The 20,902-nt window shown below is 42.6% G+C and overlaps 1 protein-coding gene across 2 annotated transcripts in view; it reads right to left on the bottom strand.

The window, feature by feature from the left end:
* Positions 1–9,693: 9,693 nt before the first annotated feature.
* LOC144592717 (septin-7) overlaps positions 9,694–20,902 on the bottom strand; it is a 101,917-nt gene continuing 90,708 nt past the window's right edge. Inside the window, exons 9-13 of one of the 2 annotated variants that reach the window (XM_078397615.1) lie at positions 18,207–18,332; positions 16,199–16,219; positions 13,917–14,052; positions 12,097–12,242; positions 9,694–10,602 (exon numbers count right to left, since the gene is read on the bottom strand). In XM_078397615.1, the coding sequence (XP_078253741.1) occupies positions 10,563–10,602; positions 12,097–12,242; positions 13,917–14,052; positions 16,199–16,219; positions 18,207–18,332 (469 nt within the window). In that variant the 3' untranslated portion in view covers positions 9,694–10,562. The remainder of the gene's footprint in view (positions 10,603–12,096; positions 12,243–13,916; positions 14,053–16,198; positions 16,220–18,206; positions 18,333–20,902) is intronic. The other variant, XM_078397616.1, reaches the window with a different exon arrangement.

The following is a 20,902-nucleotide window of genomic DNA, read 5'->3' as shown; positions in this document are numbered from 1 at the left end:
CCCAGTCTCTTGTTCCCTGCATGTGCAGAAAGTCTCTAATTACTAAATCCAGTACAACCAAAGATGGAGACCTCCACCGGCATACCTTACCTTGTTCTCATCTGGCACCTTCATTAGTTGCCATTCTGGCTGATACTGTCCACTGAGTTCCAGTCTTCCTTCTTTCCGCCTTGCACCAAGTAACGTCCCTGGCACTCCATCCCAAAGACTTTGGATCCCACTTTGGTGACAGAAGTCACAGACCATCCAGCCTGTTGGAGCCCATTATTTTCCCACTTTTAATACTAATTTCATTTTTGTGTACATCATTGGAAGTTTGTGTCCAAACTGATTTTAAAACTGGCTTAGTGCAGGATTTTTGAGCGTAACGCACTTTTGGTTTAAACTACCATTGGCTGTATATGGTGTCAGATGTGTTGAGCATTTCTGGTTCATAACCACCCTTTACCCATTGCTCACAGTCTCCATCAAACCAAAATCCAGAATGAGCTCTAGGAACATGCTTTCTGTTGCCCAAGGTGAGGGTTGTGTGTTAATTTGAGGTTACATCGGTAGTGAGTGGTCCATGAGCTCAATGCTCCCCACACATTCTCACCACTCGCCTCTTAACTATGAGATATTATTTAGCTTTTCCTGTGTTAAAATAAATTTATTATTAAATCAAAGATAATTTTAAAGCAATATGAAATATATAAAGATTTTCAATCTTTTCATGGAAACTGCTCCAATAAATAAATTTTGGAAAAATGTTGATGCAGTGTCGACATGATCAGTTTAACATTCTCCATCTGCTGGACATCAGTTGTTCACTTCAGTACCCAGGATGGAGGGACACCCATGTCTGGATAATCTGTGAACCCCTAGGTGGATGTAATCGGTGTTCCTGTTATTTGAAGGGCTCGCGCAGGATGTGGAATCAATGCGTTCACAAACCCCACCCCGCACCCTGTCCAGCAGCCTGGCCGTCTAGTTCCTTCCCATCATTGGTCCACGAAGGTGCCTACAGCAGCCAACCTTCCTACGGGCCAGCCTGATGGTAGAGTGTGTCAAAAACAGAAGCAAATCCAAAGGCCAGCTCAGCTCTTGATGCATACATGGAGTCCTTGGGTCTGAGTTGTGTGGTACTGAATGAACCCTTGACGAAAGAGCGATGGCGCTTAATTGTCACATGCACCGGGACTGGAACAATTAAATTCTTACTTGCTGCAACATTGCAGGACATGAATGCAATAACACAACAAATAAATATGCAATAATATATCATTGCAATAAATGATCCATTATAGTAGGTAAGTAGGCCAAGTGCAAGCCAGACAAAGTACTGCATTTGGTACAACCTTATTAAATCCCAAGCCAGAGAGTGCAGAATAAAGTGCAACTCTGCTTCCAAGCAGGAACAGTATTACTGGCAGGGCCTTCATCTGGATCTTAAAACATGACTCTGCACTCTGAACAGATCATGTAGGCTGTCAAAGAATAGAAGGGACGAGTTGGGCTGAATAGCTTTTTCTCTTTATTTGCATAACTCTCCCTACCCACTTTGGTTTACTCTTTTTAGAAAAGCACCAGTCTACATGGTAAATTTGCAGAACAGAGAGTAGATGAATAGGTGCAAACCCAGAAAGGTGTGAAACCAAACTCTGAGCACAGACACTTGTATCCCTGAGGTTACAAAGCTGGAGAGTGGCTGTGCCACATCTATTACCATGACCAACTGTCTGATCGTGCAGGCTGTTCCAGTCTTCACAAACCAACTACTCACTGTTAGTGATACCTTTGAATTTTTGGACAGTGAGAGTGCTCCATGTCCCAGGATCCACCAAAGTAGTTATGTAATGAAGTATGTTATAGGAGTCTGCATGAAGTTTGCAGACATACCACAAACCACAGGATGCTCAAACGCGCTCAGTACTCTGAGCAGCTTCCTTTTCAATATTGCATTATTGCCACTGGGTTTCAACTGAGAACAAGGCCAACATGATTAAGACAAAATTTAAGATATACTCAACCCCATGTTCTCCTCTTTTTACAAATATACCTTAACATATACAGCATCTGCAGTCAGGGTGTCTTCCTCTGCATTCATCGTATCATTAATTCAATACATTCTCTCATAATGAGTCATCACCTCTTTAAACATCTCCTCGCTATTTTTCTCTCATTTCCCTTTCCTCTGACTATGTCTAATGAAGGGTCTCAACCCAAAACATCACCTACTCCTTTTCTCCAGAGATGATGCCTGACCCTCCAGCTTTTTGTGTCTACCTCCTTAAATAGTGCAGCCATGAAGGGTTTAAAAGGCTGTTACACAGGGCCCAGCTCCTCAGTATCCAGTGGTGGTGCCACAATCTCATGTTTTGTTCATTTGTGCAATTTACTGCGGACATCATTTTATATGTTGACCTGGTATTGTGCAGTGATGGAATTAATTCCTGACGCCACAGTGAAGACATCCTAGGATTCAACGATTATTAAGATTAATTTCAGATTGAGGGACAGGATAGGTCCAAGATCAGACTTTTAGGGGCAACTATAAATATATAGAAATAGAGATGGCAACGGTAAACTGATTAATTACATTAAAGGATCAATCAATCGAAATGTAGCAGACAGTTAATTGGACCTTAGAGAATAAGCATTCCAATGAGAAATAAAAATTCCAATGGGTGGACTCGCTATTTATGGCAAACTAAAATAGCCAAAGATCAAACTTAACAAAAAAACAATAAAAAAGGAAAGTCTAGAAACACTCAGCAAGTCAGGTCATGTGTGTGCAAGGAGAAACAAGAGTTAATATTTCTTTGCTATGTTGAATGTCGAGGATGTAAAGGTGAAGCATTCTGATGAAAAGATATCTGACCTGGTACGTTTCCTTCTGCAGATGCTGACTGACCTGCTGAGTGTTTCCAGCATCTGCAGTTTTTTAATGGTCAATTAAAGTTTTGTTCAAAGACAGGTGACAGACTGGTGCAATTATATACTTGCTGGGTGTATATAATACAGCAAAGAATGACTAAAGGATTAAAGGTAGACAGAAAATGCTGGAGTAACTCAGTGGGACAGGCAGCATCTCTGGAGAGAAGGAATGGGTGATGTTTCGAGTCGAGACCCTTCTTCAGACTAAAGTACATATGGAAGGAGATAGAACTTAAAATAAAGGTAGCTTTACACATATAAACAGATAGTAAGAGTTACTATAGATATTTGAAAATGCAGACAACACAAGTGAGTGTCTGATTGAAAGGGAGCTGGAGAATTGCTGAGGGAAAACGGGAAATAGCAAATTATACAATTATTTTGCATCAATCTTTACTGTGGAGGACACGTAGCTTTCCAGAAATGACTGTAGATAGGGAATTAGAAGGGCGGAAGGAATTCAGGAGAATTACAGTCACCAGAGCAGTGGGACTGAGCAAATTGTTGGAGCAGTAGTCTGACGAGTCTCCAGGTTCTGAAGGACTTCTTCAGGGTCTTCACAGAAGTGACTCGTGAAAGATTTGATGCATTGGGTTAAATTTTCCAAAATTCCCTCGATTCAGGGAAGGGTTCATAGATTGGAAAATAACAAACGTAACCCCTATATTCAAAATGTCAGGATGATATAGGCCTACAGCACAGCCATCAACACCACAATACTGAATAAGCTCACTCCCGGATGTCTGAACGTTGACTTTAGAGCCTCCATCGGCAACTGGTTTCTGGGCTTCCTAATCAGCAACTCTTAATCAGTTAGAATTGGTCGTAACAGTTCTTCCACTCTGACTGTTAATACTGGTACCCCTCGGGTTGCATTTCTCTACAACCTGTACATCCATGACTTGTGGCCAATAACAACACCAATTCAATCTTGAAGTTCGCCGATGAAACTTGCCTTCATCAGTTGGGTCTTCAAGTTTAAGAGTCAGAAGGTCAGGTTGTAGCTTTACAAAATGTGTAAGAAGGAACTGCAGATGCTGGTTTAAAAAAAATTGACACAAAAAGCTGGACTAACTCAGCGGGACAGGCAGCATCTCTGGAGAGAAGGAATGGGTGACGTTCAGACTGAAGCAGGGTCTCAACCCAAAACGTCACCCATTCCTTCTCTCCAGTGATGCTGCCTGCCCCGCTGAGTTACTCCAGCTTTTTGTGTCTACCTTCTGTAGCTTTATAAAACTTTGGTTTAGCCACATTTGGAGTATTGTGTGCAGTTGCGGTTATTCCATTACAGAAGGAATGTGAAGGATTGCATGAACATTGTGAACCAAAAAGATTATTCCTATTCTGTACTGTTCTTTAATCTCTATATCATCAGCAAGATAAAAGAGTTGGTTATTAACCTAAGGAAGCAAGGGGGTGAAAGGACCTAGTGCCAAGATGGTAGATAGCTTCAGGTTCCTGGGCATCAATATTACCAGCAACTCAGCCTGGTCCTTTCACATGATGCAGTGATCAGGAAAGTGTATCAGCATGTTTCGTAGGTGTCCAAGAAGGTTCAGCATGTCCACGAAAGCTCTCAAACGTCTACATAGGTATTAGAGCAAGTGTTCTGAGGAGATGCATCTCAACCTGATACAGCAACTTCACTTGCTCTTGACCACCTAAACCTGAATACAGCCCAGTTCTGAATACAGCCCAGTCTTTCACAAGCTTGTTCCTTCCTTCAATCTTCATTGTGCGTTGCATCAGGAAAGCTGGAAGTATAGCCAAGGATGCCAGGCACACAGGCCATACTCTTTTCTGTCTTACCTTCTAGGAGAAGGTACAGGGAAGGGAGGAGGGAGCATGAGGGAATGAGAGAGAGCTGGAGAGAGGGCAAGGAAAATAGGGAGCAAAAAGGGGTAATAGGGAGTGAGGGAAGGAGAGGAAGGCAAATTCCAGGAGGAATAATAAGATGGAAAACAACCAATAAGGCAGGTGTGGGCCAGTTAGTTTATCAGCTGTTATCAGCAAGCTGCTCATCAACCAAAGAGGAAATAGCTAATCATTTAGGGAGCCGAGTAAAATTAAACCTCAGTATAATTTAGTGAAAAGTAAATCATAGAAACATAGAAAATAGGTGCAGGAGGCCATTCGGCCCTTCAAGCCTGCAACGCCATTCATTGTGATCGTGGCTAATCATCCACAATCAGTAACCCGTGCCTGCCTTATCCCCATATCCCTTGATTCCACGAGCCCCTTTAGCTCTATCTAACTCTCTTAAATCCATCCAGTAATTTGGCCTCCACTGCCCTCTGCGGCAGAGAATTCCACAAATTCACAACATTCATGGTGAAAAAGTTTCTTCTCACCTCAGTTTTAAATGGCCTCCCCTTTATTTTAAGACTGTGGCCCCTGGTCTGGACTCGCCCAACTTTGGGAACATTTTTCCTGCATCTAGCTTGTCCAGTCCTTTTATAATTTTATATGTCTCTATAAGGTCCCCACTCATCCTTCTAAACTCCAGTGAATACATGCCTAGTCTTTTCAATCTTTCCTCATATCACAGTCCCGCCATCCCAGGGATCAATCTCATGAACCTACGATGCACTGCCTCAATTACAACGATGTCCTTCCTCAAATTAGGAGACCAAACCTGTACACAATACTCCAGATGTGGTCTTACCAGGGCCCTATACAACTGCAGAAGAACCTCTTTACTCCTATATTGAAATCCTCTCGTTACGAAGGCCAAAATGCCATTAGCTTTCTTCACTGCCTGCTGTACCTGCACGCCAACTTTCAGTGACTGGTGTACAGGGACACCCAGGTCTCGCTGTACTTCCCCCTTACCTAACCTGACACCATTGAGATAATAATCTGCCTCCTTGTTTTTGCCGCCAAAGTGGATAACCTCACATTTATCTATATTATCCTGCATCTGCCACGCATCTGCCCACTCGCTCAACCTATCCAGGTCACCCTGCAACCTCCTAACATCCTCTTCGCAGTTCACACTGCCACCCAGCTTTGTGTCATCCGCAAACTTGCTAGTGTTACTTCTAATTCCTTCATCCAAATCATTAATATATATGGTTATGGTTAATATAACAGTTGCGGCCCCAACACCGAGCCTTGCGGCATTTCACTCGCCACTGCCTGCCATTCTGAAAAGGACCCGTTTACTCTTACTCTTTGCTTCCTGTCTGCCAACCAATTCTTTATCCATGTCAACACCCTACCACCAATACCATGTGCTCTAATTTTGCTCACCAATCACCCGTGTGGGACCTTATCAAAGGCTTTCTGAAAGTCTAGATACACTACATCCACTGGCACCCCTTCATCCATTTTACTTGTCACATCCCCAAAAATTTCCAGAAGATTAGTCAAGCATGATTTCCCTTTCATAAATCCATGCTGACTTGGACTTATCCTTTTACTGCTAACCAAATGCACCGTTATTACCTCTTGAATAATTGACTCCAGCATCTTCCCCACCACCAATGTCAGGCTAACTGGTCTGTAATTCCCCGTTTTCTCTCTCGCTCCTTTCTTGAAAAGTGGGATAACATTAGCTCTCCTCCAATCCACAGGAACAGATCCTGAATCTATTGAACGTTGGAAAATGATCACCAATGAGTCCACTAGGTCAGGCAGCATCTCAGGAGAGAAGGAATGGGTGACGTTTCGGGTCGAGACCCTTCTTCAGACTGATGCCAGGGGGGCGGGACAAAGGAAGGATATAGGTGGAGACAGGAAGATAGGAGAACTGGGAAGGAGGAGGGGAAGAGAGGGACAGAGGAACTATCTAAAGTTGGAGAAGTCAATGTTCATACCGCTGGCCTGCAAGCTGCCCAAGCGGAATATGAGGTGCTGTTCCTCCAATTTCCGGTGGGCCTCACTATGGCACTAGAGGAGGCCCATGACAGAAAGGTCACACTGGGAGTGGGAGGAGTTGAAGTGCGCAGCCACCGGGAGATCAGGTTGGTTAAGGCGGACTGGTCCACTCGTCCCTTCCTACCAAAAACCACCCCATCCCCGGGCACTTTCCCCTGCAACCGCAGGAGATGCAACACATGTCCCTTTACCTCCCCCCTCAACTCCATCCAAGGACCCAGTCTTTCCAGGTGAGACAGAGGCTCACCTGCACCTCCTCCAACCTCATCTATTGCATCTGCTGCTCTCGATGTCAACTTCTTTACATTGGCGAAATCAAACGCAGGCTCGGCGATCGTTTCGCTCAACACCTTCGCTCAGTCCGCCTTAACCAACCTGATCTCCCGGTGGCTGAGCACTTCAACTCCTCCTCCCACTCCCAGTCTGACCTTTCTGTCATGGACCTCCTCCAGTGCCATAGTGAGGCCCACCGGAAATTGGAGGAACAGCACCTCATATTCCGCTTGGGCAACTTGCAGGCCAGCGGTATGAACATTGACTTCTCCAACTTTAGATAGTTCCTCTGTCCCTCTTCCCCTCCCCCTTCCCAGTTCTCCCTCTATCTTCCTGTCTCCACCTATATCCTTCCTTTGTCCCATCCCCGACATCAGCCTGAAGAAGGGTCTCGACCCGAAACGTCACCCATCCCTTCTCTCCTGAGATGCTGCCTGACCTGCTGAGTTACTCCAGCATTTTGTGAATAAATACCTTCGATTTGTACCAGCATCTGCAGTTATTTTCTTACACTACCAATGCGTCCACTATTTCTAGAGCCACCTTCCCAAGTACGCTGGGATGCAGACCATCAGGCCCTGGGGATTTATCAACCTTCAGTCCCATCGGTCTACCCAATACTATTTCTCGCCTAATGCAAATTTCTTTTAGATCCTCTACCCCCCTAGATCCTCTGTCCTCTAGTACATTTGGGCGATTGTTTGTGTCTTCCTTAGTGAATATTTAACAAATTTGTTTAAACGCTGATCTAACAGGGAGATATGATGGAGGGCGGACCTGTAGATGTAGGGCACTAAAATTTGATAAGCAGCAGTATAAATTAAAAGTCCACGGTATCGGATAAAGTGTTTTAGAATGGTACAAATCGAAGGCATTCGCAAAATGCTGGAGTAACTCAGCAGGTCAGGCAGCATCTCAGGAGAGAAGGAATGGGTGACGTTTCGGGTCGAGATCCTTCTTCAGACTGAACAATTCGGTCATTTTCAGATGGGACAGAGGTATCTAGTGGAATATGGCTGGAATCAGTTCTTGGCTCGCAAGTGCTCATTAATTAATGTCCTGAAGGAAGGACAGGTATGTAAGGTTTCCAAATTTACTGGTAATACAAAAATGGGGAGAAGGGTAAGCTTTGGTAAGGACATGGATAGTTTGAGTAGGAAAACACTGGCAAATGGAATTAAATGTGGGGAAGTACTAGGTCATGCACTTTGATAAGAGGATTCAAAATGCAATTATTATTTAAATGGAGAGAGACTGCAAGCGAGTGAGGTTCAAGGTGTCTAGTGCATGACTCACAAAAAGCTAGTAGACTGCTCCAACAAGTACGTAAGGCAGCAAAAGGCTTTTTACCTTTATTGCAAAGGGGTTGAAGTTTAAAATAGGGAGGTTCGGTTGCAACTGGACAGGTTGTTGGGGAGGCCAATTGCACACATTTTTGATGCAGAATAAATGGCACAGCAGAGGAGTTGAGGGCTGCATATATGAGCCATGAACATTAAATGGTCGGCCACATTCTGAGAATGAGAATAAACTCTGTTCCCACATTCTGAGAGAACAGGAAGAGATTACCAGGCAGATGGGAAAAGACTGAATATGTTCTTGGGAATCTCTGGCCCACAATCGCTCATGTGGGATCGTATTGAAACCATATGTATTAGCAATACACAAAGGTTGAAGGAGCACATTGAACCACCTTCTCGAGGTCTTGCCCCTTCTATGGAAAAGCCTGCAGTTCCCATAGCGGTCTCATCAGTCACCTCAGAACCCAGAGTGAAATAAAGTCGTCCTCGATCCCAAGGAACATCTTGAGGCGGCGGCGGCAATGGAGATCTGGGGATGGGATTGGAGAGAGCCCATGCTGATGTTGCACCTCCTGTTGACATTATTCTGGGCCATCGACTACTCTGTGATCACTCAATTCTCATGCAGTGTCAAATTCTATTGCAACGTTAAACGATTGTTGGAAGTGTGCTTTAATGTCACTTTATAGGTTAGAGGTTAGAGGTTAGAGGTGTGCTAACATGTCACTCACACAGAAGAGCCAGGAACAAAAGTGGCCCTGGTCCTTCTGCTTGGATCCGAGAATAGACACAAGGAACCCCTACATTAGATTGCTAGCCAGCACAGTGGCCAAAATCAGATGTTAGTAGGAATAGAGCAGAAATGGGAAACACAGTGAGCAAGTCAGAAGGCCGTGGGTTCAGTCTCAGCTCAGAAATGGCTCACAGAATCACAGTCATGCTCCGAGGTATTCCGATGGAGTAGCACACCAGAGAGGCTGCTGTCAACGAAGCATTAAACCAAGGCCATGTCTGCCTTTAGACGCAGGATATCCCAAGCACCATCACACAGAGAAATGGGGTGCTTGCCTGTGAAGCTTATTCCTTTGGATCATCTTGACTTTTGAATCAATACAAAACCATGATCATTAGATCAAATTTAACCCCATTCTTCTATTAACATGACCATCAAAAACATCACATTGCTACAGGAAGCACTGACATCATCACAACATTGTTTTATTATGTGACTCTGTACAATACAAACAAAAATACAGAGATGGGTAACGTGTATACAGCTAGATGTGACTCCCTCCCTCCCCTCCCGCCCTCCCTCCAACACCCAGAGGCCATGAATCCACTGAGCAAGGAGATGCAAGCTAGACTGCCCTTCTGACTGGAGAAGGTGCTTTAATGGCTCCAGCGCGTACAGCAAAATGCAGCACCTTAGTCAGTTACAATAAAATGCAAGAGAATGCATGGTCTTCATTCCTTCCCCATTTCCTAACATACAAAAGCTATGCTTTAAAAAAAAATTCAGCATGTTGCTGGGCAATAAATGAAATATCTAAATTAATTGTTACAATAAATGAAGCAATTACAAAAGTTAATGTTTTACTAGAGAACATTAATTATTGAATGAAAACAGCGAAAATCTAAGACAACACAATACATAAGTGGCTGAGCCTGTTAGTTTAAATATTTCTGGATGTTTTGGGGACAGAACAGTGAAAGGTGGAAGAGAAACAGGTGCTGGACCAGACCAGAACAAGTTGAACTATCTCCACTCAATCCACATAAAGTTGTGTTATTTCTAAATCAGATTTATAGCACTGTTTCTCTCGGCATTTTTCAAAGTTCTCACATTTGTGGAGGAACAGATAATATTCTGTAAACAAACCCACCAGAACATGATTGCATAAGAGGAAATACATTTATCTGCATAAAAAGGGAGGCATCAGTTTAAAAAAAAATCAGATGTTGTGTCTCTACATACAATACACCCCAGATAACGTGAGACTTGTCTAACTTCCTATACCAGAGACTACAAATAGAAATTAATGTACATAGTATTAAGTTGGCCATTTCACATGCTAATACATTAACATTATAGAGATAATAGGTGCACAGTTGAGTCCTTTAAAAAAAAAAAAAAAAAAAATTATGTCCAGGGCTGGCAAATTGGCAAGTACATAATTTGTGGCATTCAAATGGTTAAAATATCTTCCCTTTCTTCTTGTTCTTTTCCAAAGTCCTTTGAAAGAAAACAACACAAATATCAACAAACTGCAGTGGAATAATCAAAGATACTGGCACTAATTTAAATGGGAGGACGGCCTAGCTGATGTCTCAGGCAGTCAGGAGCAAAATACTCAAATCTGGCACAGACTTGGACACACATCACTTTAGATCAGAGACAGGAAACGCCACCTCCTCTCATGATGAAGAGCAAGTGCACTTACACTCACTGACTTGTGGGCGGGCTTCACTTAAATTAAATGTAACATCTCCAAGTTTGCAGATGACACGAAGCTGGGTGACAGTGTGAGCTGAGAGGAGGATGCTATGAGGCTGCAGGGTGACTTGGATAGGTTGGGTGAGTGGGCATATGCATGGCAGATGCAGTATAATGTGGATAAATGTGAGGTTATCCACTTTGGTGGCAAGAACAGGAAGGCAGATTATCTGAATGGTGTCAGATTAGGAAAAGGGGAGGTACAACAAGACCTGTGTGTGCTTGTACATCAGTCACTGAAAGTAAGCATGCAGGTACAGCAGGCCGTGACGAAAGCTAATGGCATGTTGGCCTTCATTGCGAGAGGATTTGAGTTTAGGAGCAAGGAGGTCCTACTGCAGTTGTACAGGGCCCTGGTGAGGCCGCACCTGGAGTATTGTGTGCAATTTTGGACTAATTTGAGGAAGGACATAATTGCTATTGAGAGAGTGCAGCGTATGTTCACCAGGTTAATTCCTGGGATGGCGGGACTGACATATGATGAAAGAATGGGTCAACTGGTCTTGTATTCACTGGAATTTAGACGGATGAGAGGGGATCTTATAGAAACATATAAAATTCTTAAAGGATTGGACAGGCTAGATGCAGGAAAAATATTCCCGATGTTGGGGGAGTCCAGAACCACAGGTCACAGTTTAAGAATAAGGGGTAGGCCATTTAGGACTGAGATGAGGAAAAACGTTTTCACCCAGAGTGTTTTGAACCTGTGGAATTCTCTGCCACAGAAGGCAGTGGAGGCCAATTTAATGGATGTTTTCAAGAGAGAATTAGACTTAGCTCTTCGGGCTAAAGAAATCAAGGGCTAAAGAAATGCTGCTATTAGGGCTAAAGAAATGCTGCTATTCGTTTCTGTGCCCTATTAGCACGATATCAGGGACACAGCTTCATTAACTCACATAACACAGGGAATCGACTGGTTACTGGAGAGATTCCAGGTATCAAGACCATCTGTGCTGAATCTAGGATTTGATTCATTGCCTAATTAGTGAAGGATCTGACAGACAACAGAAACCCAGGCAGGTGCAGTGTGATCCCAAAGAGTAGTCAACGACAAGGGTCTGCTGGGGGCAGAGATCCTGGTCACATGGCTGCACTGAAAATGGGGCAACCCATTTATTTTGGCTTACTGGTCACCTTCAGTGCCCCAAACTGCCTGGTGGATAAGTGCAAAGGAGGGGCAGAAGTCCAGGGAGCAAGTACAGCTGGGCTGTGAGCATGATCAATGAAGGGTACCTGGTGGAGTCCAACTTCTGCTGCTCCAAAATGCGCTGCTGAGCTTCCCAGTTCTGCTTCTCATCTTCGAACTGGCGGCGCTTCTCCTCTAGCTCTTTGTGCTGTGCTTCCAAATTCTTCTTCATTTGTTCATGGCGTCGCTGGAGCTACAAGGCAAGATACTTACATTAAAGAGAGGAAATTGTGTTCCCTTGCTCCGCCTGATTTGATCTGGGACTGTTCACATTTCACCACCTCAGCCCCCATTTCCCAGAATGAAGGACGAGTCCCAGTTATTTCAGTCCCAGGCCAGAGTTGGAGGAAACCGAGGACACCTTGCCCCTTACCCTTGCCCCTTACCAACCTGGTACAATTTCAATATTATTTGAAACAACCCGAGTTGGCTACCAACTGCGCATCTTCAGTTCCTGATGAGCTACACTGATATGTCTAATTGTCTAAAACAAGCATCACAATGACAGAAAACCTAACAAAAGTTACAGCTTTGCCAATTCCACAGCTATTTAAACAGTTACTATCAGACCTACACACTTGTCTTCATCGCTCAGTGCGTTGAGTATAAAAGTTGGAAAGTTGTGAACACAGGCTAGTCCATCGCCCACAACCGGTCTCCTTCCCCCCACTCCCCCCGAGCCCATCAACTCCATAGCTGTCTGGGCAAAGCAACCATGATGATATAGGACCATTCATACCTCAGTCTTTCCCTCTACTCCCCTCACCCATCAGGCAGAAAAGATGTAACAGTTTGATAGCACGCAATACCTTAATCAGGAACAGCTTCTTTCCCCAATTGTCATACAACTGAAGCTACGGTGTAGCTCCAATCTTTCAAACCTACCTCATTGCGGACCTTGCACTTTCCTTGTAAATGTGATATAAATGTGCAACATTCTGCACTCTGTTATTTTTGTCTTTGCACTCACTACCTGTTGTACATGTGTACGATTTGATTGAACTCCTGTACAGCATGATTTAACTAGTTTAGTTTAGTTCAGTTTAGCTGAAATACAAGCGCAGAAACAGCCCCTTCGGCCCACCGACCAGCGATTCCCACACATTAATACTATTCCACTAGGGATAATTTACACTTATACCGTCAAGATCTACAAACCTGTACGTCTGTGGAGTGTGGGAGGAACCCAAAGATCTTGGAGAAAACCCACACTGTCATGGGAAGGACATACAAACTCTGCATAGACAGCACATGTAGTCGGGATCAAACCCGGGTCGCTGGTGCTGCAAGCGCTGTAAGGCAGCAACTCTACCCCTGCGCCACCGTGCAGTACATTGGTTATGGGGAGAAGGTAGGAAAATGGGATTGAGAGAGAAAAATCATCAGCCACGATTGAATGGCAGAGTAGACTGCATGGGTTGAAAAGCTTAATTCTGCTCCTATGTCTTTTGGTCTCATGGATAGTACACAAAAAGATTTTCACTGTATCTCAGTAGACAACCTTTACCAAGCGCGGCTAAGGTATTTGAATTCTGTAATAATAAGTACTAATAATAATGTACTTTATTCGTCCCACAATGGGGTAATTTGCAGGGTTACAGCAGCAAAGTGGATAGCAAAAATAAATAAGCATTCATTAAAAAAATTTAAATAGCGGTAATTATCTTTATTTACTGGTCTGCTGGGAGCAGTGCTGATTGTGCAGTCTGACAGCAGCAGGAAGGAAGGACCTTCGATATCTCTACTTCACACACTTGGTGTGAAGAAGTCTGTCACTGAAGGAGCTGCTCAGTGCAGTGACAGTGTCCTGCATGGGGTGGGAGGAGTCGCCCAGCAGTGATGAGAGCTTTGCTAGTAATGCAGTTACCTCTGCCTCAGAATCTTTCAGTTTCTGAATCTTCTCTTTGACTTTCATTTCGAAGACTTGTTCCATTTCCATCTCCATCTTCTTCATCTTTGCCACGTGTTCTCTCCGTTCTTCCTCCATCTGGGCTAAAGGACTTCTGTAACCGGCAAACAGAATCAGTTAACTTTGTGATGCTCAAGTTAAATGGAAACCAAATTTAATTTTAGGAGAGATGCAATATCAGTTTTAGAACAAACCAAATCAGGAAATGGTTTTGTGTGCCAGGCCATCCCTTCAACAGATGCCATTTTCAGACGAGAGTTCTGTGAGCCCTCTCCCACTGCTTCCCTCTGTGATTCCTACTGTTCTCCCAGTATTTTACCACGTTAAGCACCTCTAACTTTCCAGTTCTTATCCCACCCTTTCTCCTCATCTCTCTCTATCAGCTTTCTCCCCACTACTCCATCAGTCTGAGGGGTTCCAACTTAAAACTTCATCTGTCCATTTCCCTCCTTTCCCCCTCTTGGATGCTATCTGCCCCCCCCCCCCCCGAGTTCCTCCAGTGCTTCATTTTTTGATCAAGATTCCAGCTCCTGCAGACTCGTTTCCATTTTACTCCAAACTCATAAGAAATTGACCAAAAGGCTGCTGCAAGTCTCTGAAGAAACCACACCTCTCCAAAATAAGGATGGAAATCTAATGATGAGTGGGAAAACCTTTCTTTTTCCATAGTGAACAAATGATTTGGTACATACATAAGTGCAAATGAGGCCATGCGTTAGGAATGCGAGGAAACATTACAAGATTACATGTGTATATTAATGCAAAGGGAAGTGGGAATAGAGATGGTATTTGGAATCAGATGGGAAGGGGATGATCAGCAACTGTAAACCAGCTGGGAAAGGAGATGGGAAAGATGAACAAAAGAAAAAAAGGTGACATACCACTGATACTCTCCTGCAATATACACTCATCTGATCCTACTTTTCTTTTCCGATTGGTCAATCCTCCCCCCACCAATTCCACCCCTTATCCCCCCCCACTGGTTCTATCTGCCAGTCATCCCCTCCCGGCCTGGTTCCACCCTTCACCTTCCAGCAACTATCCCACTCTCTTACGTACTGCCACATTCTGGCAACCTATCCCGTTCCCTCTCAATCGTCAAGGACTCAACCCCAAATGTCCACAGATCCTGGATGACCTGTTGAGATCTTTTAGCGTTCTCCTTTTCTTTTACTGAACTGGTATATGTTTTGATTTGGTCAGTATGGGAGTGGGAAAGAAATATCTTGTATAACGTTGGCCAGGCACAAAGAAAACTTCCCGATTTATGAAGATAAGATGAAAGTACATGTTCACTTTAAAACTGTGTCTTAATTTTATCCTCAGTGTCTCATAGTTAACAGGAAAACAAAATCACATCATGGCCAACAAGGCCCGAATGATACCTAAAGTCAGAAGAAAATGGGAATGCAAAACCAGTCAGCAGAATCCTGAAGACAAAGTCCCAAACACATTCTGATGGAAGGAATTTACGACAAGAACAGAATACCAGAAATGACAGAGATAAACAAATAAATTGTTCTGGTTAGTGTGACTGTAGACCAGTGCTTGAATTACACCATGTTACATCCTTTGACTAAAGTCACATGGTTCTCCCTCTCTCCTGGATGTCCACTGGAGGAATGCAATCATAGCTCGGTCAATTCTATTCCAAGTGCAGGAACGATAGTATAATTTACAGATTACCTAATACATTCAACAAAAGGGAAATGAAAGTAAAATCTTGAGAGAAATGTGGTACAGCAAATGCATGAATACTGGTTTGGCCACCACTCCCAAAGAGGATGTGTGGAACTGTGGAAAGGAGCAGGAAAGCAAAAAGCAGTTCACGGGCTAAGTATCAAGTAGAAGCTTCCTCATCCTTCCTACCACGGGTTTGTCTGGAAGTAGAGTTAACCAGAAGAGAGAACTTGCATAGTTGATTGCTCCAAAAACAAGCCATTTAAATTCCTGCTGTAAAATTCCACAACACTTTTGCCAGAGGAAAAATATTCCAATTTTTGTATTTTCTTGCTTGATGTTAGATTTGGATGATTCAGTTACCTTCCCTACTATTTAGATATGTTTTGTGAAAAGGAAATTTTTGGAACAAGCAGCTTCTATTTTATTAGGAGACTACATCAACGAAAGCCCACCCGATGTCGGAAAGTTTATATGTTGTTGTCCAATGGAACTGAAATTCCAGTTGTTGCCAACAAATGTTGAAAAAGTTGTTTCAAATAATTTAAACAACCACTTACATGCCTTCAACTGTGTCAAATCTAAAAAGAAAAACAGATATACAGACACTTAGGATAAGGAAAACACAGCAATGCCTTAAATTACATGGAGAGGTTGTAAAGATGAAATAAAACATTTAAAATCTGACCTAATGCAATTTCATTCAATAGTGCAAAAAGGTAAATGGAGAATATAACTTGTATCTGTAACATTCTCAGCTTTTCCCAAGTGACGTGCAAGGTTTCAGAAGTTGATCTACTCTGCCCTGACAGCGCAAAATTAACTGAATTTTAATAACATTCCTATTGAAATTGGAAGTTATGAAGAATACCACACCATAAACATGTTGCCCTGTGTGCTGCACAAGTTTTAACAGAAAGATGATTTTGCCTTATGATGTGGACAGGTCAATCTGCTATTTCTGTTTCTGGTTGCGGCCCATCTTGATTTTCAACCAAGCAGAAAATATTCTGCATTCTATTTCCCCACCCAAATGCTGGATCCATCAACGGCTGCAGGTACCACCCATCCAGTTGCCCATTTTAAGAGCACTGAAGTTGTATTGCAGCATATTACACCTTGCACATCAGATATTCTGAGAAGGTTGCTGCTTGGTTATTTCATTTACCCGTTTCCAAATAATTTTATTACAGGTTTTGGTGGCTTATCAGTTTGAAAAAAAGAACTTATTTCAGCTTTAAAAAGACAGTATTTCTTCTGAGTGCACTCACTCAATTTAGACTTTAAAGCCAAAGCAATCTCCAAATTGAAGAAGCAATTAACTTGTGTATTTGAATTATTATATCAAATAACATTTTACAAGTTCATGGAAATTCAGAAACACTGTCTTCAAACTCCATGTTTTTTAAAATGTGTATTTCCTTTACAACATTCATAAAAAAGAAAATCGTTAAAATATGGCTCAGATCGTAGGCAAGTAAAAAAAGCCTAAACAAGTTACAAAATGTATACCATCTTAAAACCACAGTACATCAAATACACAGTTGTTTTTAAACTTGCATGTGTTTCGAGCGACAGAGATTAGAGGCATCATAATGCTGCTCACTAGACCAACGGGCACCATTCAAAACGTATAGCAAGACTAAATTTCAACTATGTAGGCTAGCAATTTTACAACATTGAGATATAAATAGTGCTCCATAAACAAATATGAGATTGAAAGAAGATTCAGCTTTAATCTTTCTGACTGTGATGAAGAATGTGGTATGTTGGAGCCATTAGGCAGAAATAAGCCTAATAAGAGCAGCAGTTGATGAGAATTTGGGGAGAATAGAAAATGGGATTAGTGTTGGTGGTTGCTGACGAGTGTGAACTTGGTGGCCCAAACCATGCTGCATTGGTACACTAAGGTTAAAGGTGTGTCTGCAATGCCCATGGGCAGGAAAATGCCTGTCCAATCAATTGTTCATGTTTAATAATGTGGCAGAGATGATGATGAAATGGGCTAAATACCTCAGTGGCTTGTGATACCAACAAATATTGCAATATTCTCTTCAGAACTCCATATCTATGTTTCAATCCTGCAGTACTGCATCCGTTAAGTGCCACGTTTTGATTAAAATAATTCCATATCTTGACTAAATGCAGATGGCCAACACAAATAGAATTGCAAGCCACTCCTCGAAGATGTTGTGTTATGCCAATATACAAGAAATATTATACTTGTTACACATAAGCAAGAGATTTAAGCACCAAACAATAATATGGAAGAAAATAATTATCTCAGTCAATAAAGCGAGGAACCAAAACTTTTGAGAAGCCATACCCTGGGTTAAAAATATTTCTTAGGGGAGTGGAATAAAGACAAAAGTATTAGCAGCCAGCTATTACATAAGGTTGCCAGATGCTTGCTCATTGAAGACACCATTTTGTACAATGTGAATGAACAGGGAAAAAATCCCTTAGATATGTAGAACGCTTTGAACAAATCCTGCAATCAATTTCTGTAAAGCAGTTAATTAAAAGGTTAAGTAAATACACAACTGCAAAGAGAATAACATTTCTTACTTGGTTAACTGTCCTTTGTTTTTATTGTTATCAACACCATTGTATGTAACTGCAGCCAACTTCCTGCTCCTGTAGTTCTCGTAATGAACATTGTTGGTTACGTCCTTCAAGTCCTGCATGTGAGTTCTGTGTAAAGAAGGGAACAAACTTATGTCTGATGGCCATTTAATAACCACTGAATATCTTTTCAAACCAAATTCTATGCGCGCTGACAATAACCAAGGTGATAAAAACAAATGTTCCGTGTATTGAAGGTCATAATAACAATACATTAGAATTAGTCCATCAAGAGTACTGACCTCCCCACAATCAAAGGGATCTACAGGAGGTGCTGCCTCGAAAAGGCAGTCAACGAGAGTGACCGACACGACCCTGGCCACACTCTCATTTCACTTCTGCCATTGGGAAGGTGGTATAGAAGCCCAAAAATTGTTATCTCCAAGTTCAGAGCAGCTTTTTCCCTACAACCATCAGGCTATTAAACATTACAATCTCCAAGTAAGCTCCGAACTATAGACTTGGGGACATTGTTTTTGTCTTTGCACAATTATTGTTGGTTTTTATATATACACCAAACGTTTTGTGTGTATTATGGTGTTTACAGAGTACAATGTTTATATATTTGTTGTGCTGCTGCAAATGAGAATTTCATTGTTCCGTTTTGGGACAAATGGCAATAAACGCACTTGACTCCCTTACTTCAAAATATCTTCATTCTAACTGCTCACCCAATGAATTATGTCTCTCTCCAACACCCATTCTTGAAGGAGATACTTCTCAGCAGCTGACAAGCTGAACCAAATCCAAAGGGGCAGCACTGGCAGTAACACCAAAACCTGTTACAAAGGCCAGCGTGAAACACGGTTGTTCACAACAATTTCAGGCTGTGCTCAAGTACCAACTGGCTGCGAGTTATCCTACAATCAAAGTCTTTGGGTGCATGTGCCAGCAATACACTTTTTCTTAGTCATAACATTCACTGTTCATTCTCTATTCGCTTTTAAGCTTGAAGCAGAGTACAAACAGCCCCTTAACCATTAAAGATTCAAAACGTAAGAAAATAAAGTACAGAGGTTTAGTCAGAGACAAGCTTTTTATCTGATCCAGTTTTTAAAGTGTTTTTTCTAATTTCCCACTGCCAAAGTAAATTGCACCACTATTCAAACTTATCCATACTGCCTTTGAGCTATTCCTGCAATTATATCCAGTCAAAAATAATGATGATTGCTCAGTATAGACATGGTGTCTGACAAGCAAAGATATAATTTAACTTTTCAAATTATTCGCAAAACAAAAATGCCTTCCTTTGTTTACTGTTTTTCTTTCCTTCCTTGCACAACAATTTAAATCACAAAAACCCCAACACATAGGAATTAGTCTTTTTCGTTACTGTGTGGTTACTATCCTATTACGATACCCTTCGTATTCTATACCATTCAAACTCCAATTCTGAAATGTTAGTGAACATACAAGTCTTCAAAATGTTACCTCCCTGAAAGCCCTGTGTAAGATTTTCTACCTTCAGAAGAGAGTGGAGAGCAGTCATCTTGCCGGGTAAAAATCAATTAAAAAAAAATCAGAGGGAAAAAGTGAAGATAGTTGTTTTTTTGCAAGTTTAGTATGTATTTGATTGACAAGGCAGAACATAGAGAAAAGCATTCGATTGGCTGAGCAAGAGGTAGAACAGCAAAGAAAAGGAAAGCAAGGTGGAGTGGCCTGTTAGGAACGGCCGTGTTGAGGCAAAGAGCTGTATAGAAACATAGAAAATAGGCAGGAGGAGGCCATTTGGCCCTTTGAGCCAGCACCGCCATTCATTGTGATCATGGCTGATCGTCCCCAATCAATAACCCGTGCCTGTGTTGAGGGAAAAGTGCAACTTGCCGCTTTGGCTTGAGAGGCTTCATTGAGAAGGGCTGAGGGAAAAAGTGCTGACCTATCAAGCCAGAGCTGAGCAGCAGCACGTGGAAAGGTAACTAGGAGCGGTTGTAAATAAATAAAGGAAGCATGCAGGATCACGTGATGTGTTACAGCTGCATGATGTGGGAACTGATGGATCCCTTGATTGTTCCCAGTGACCACATCTGCAGCAAGCATCGGGTTCAAAGTTAACGACCTGAAGCATGAGCTTCAAACGCTGCAGCACATCAGGGATGGGATGAATTACCTGGATGCTGTGTTTCTGGAGGCAGTCACACATATTTGATTAATTGCTTCCAATTTGGTTCATGGTGAGGAGGAGGGGGATGTGATTGCAAGTGAGGTAAGTAGAAGGATCTAAGAGGCAGTCTTAGAGGAGCCCTTCAGCTTGTCTAGCAGATCTGAGATTCTTGCTCCCTGTGCAAACAATTGTGGGGGCCGTCAGAAAGATGAGCAGCCTAACCATGGCACCATAGATCAGGGAGCCATTCAAGAAGGGAGAGAGAAGAGATATGTAGTCGTCATTGGGGATAGCATAGTCTGGGGAATAGTAGACACGATTCTCTGTCGCAAGGACTGAGAATCCCGAGGTCTGTGTTGCCTGCCTGGTGCCGGGGATTAGGACGTCTTGTCTGACCTGCAGAGGAATGTGGAGTGGGAGGGGAAAGATCCAATTATCGTGGTCCATGCAGGTACAAATGATGTAATTAGAACAAAGAAAGAGGTTCTGCTGAGGGAATTTGAGCAGCAAGGGACTAAATTAAAACACAGAACCAAAA

Source organism: Rhinoraja longicauda, chromosome 4 (assembly GCF_053455715.1).
Source record: "Rhinoraja longicauda isolate Sanriku21f chromosome 4, sRhiLon1.1, whole genome shotgun sequence".
NCBI lineage: Eukaryota > Metazoa > Chordata > Chondrichthyes > Rajiformes > Arhynchobatidae > Rhinoraja > Rhinoraja longicauda.
This window is presented reverse-complemented; position numbering and strand designations above follow the sequence as displayed.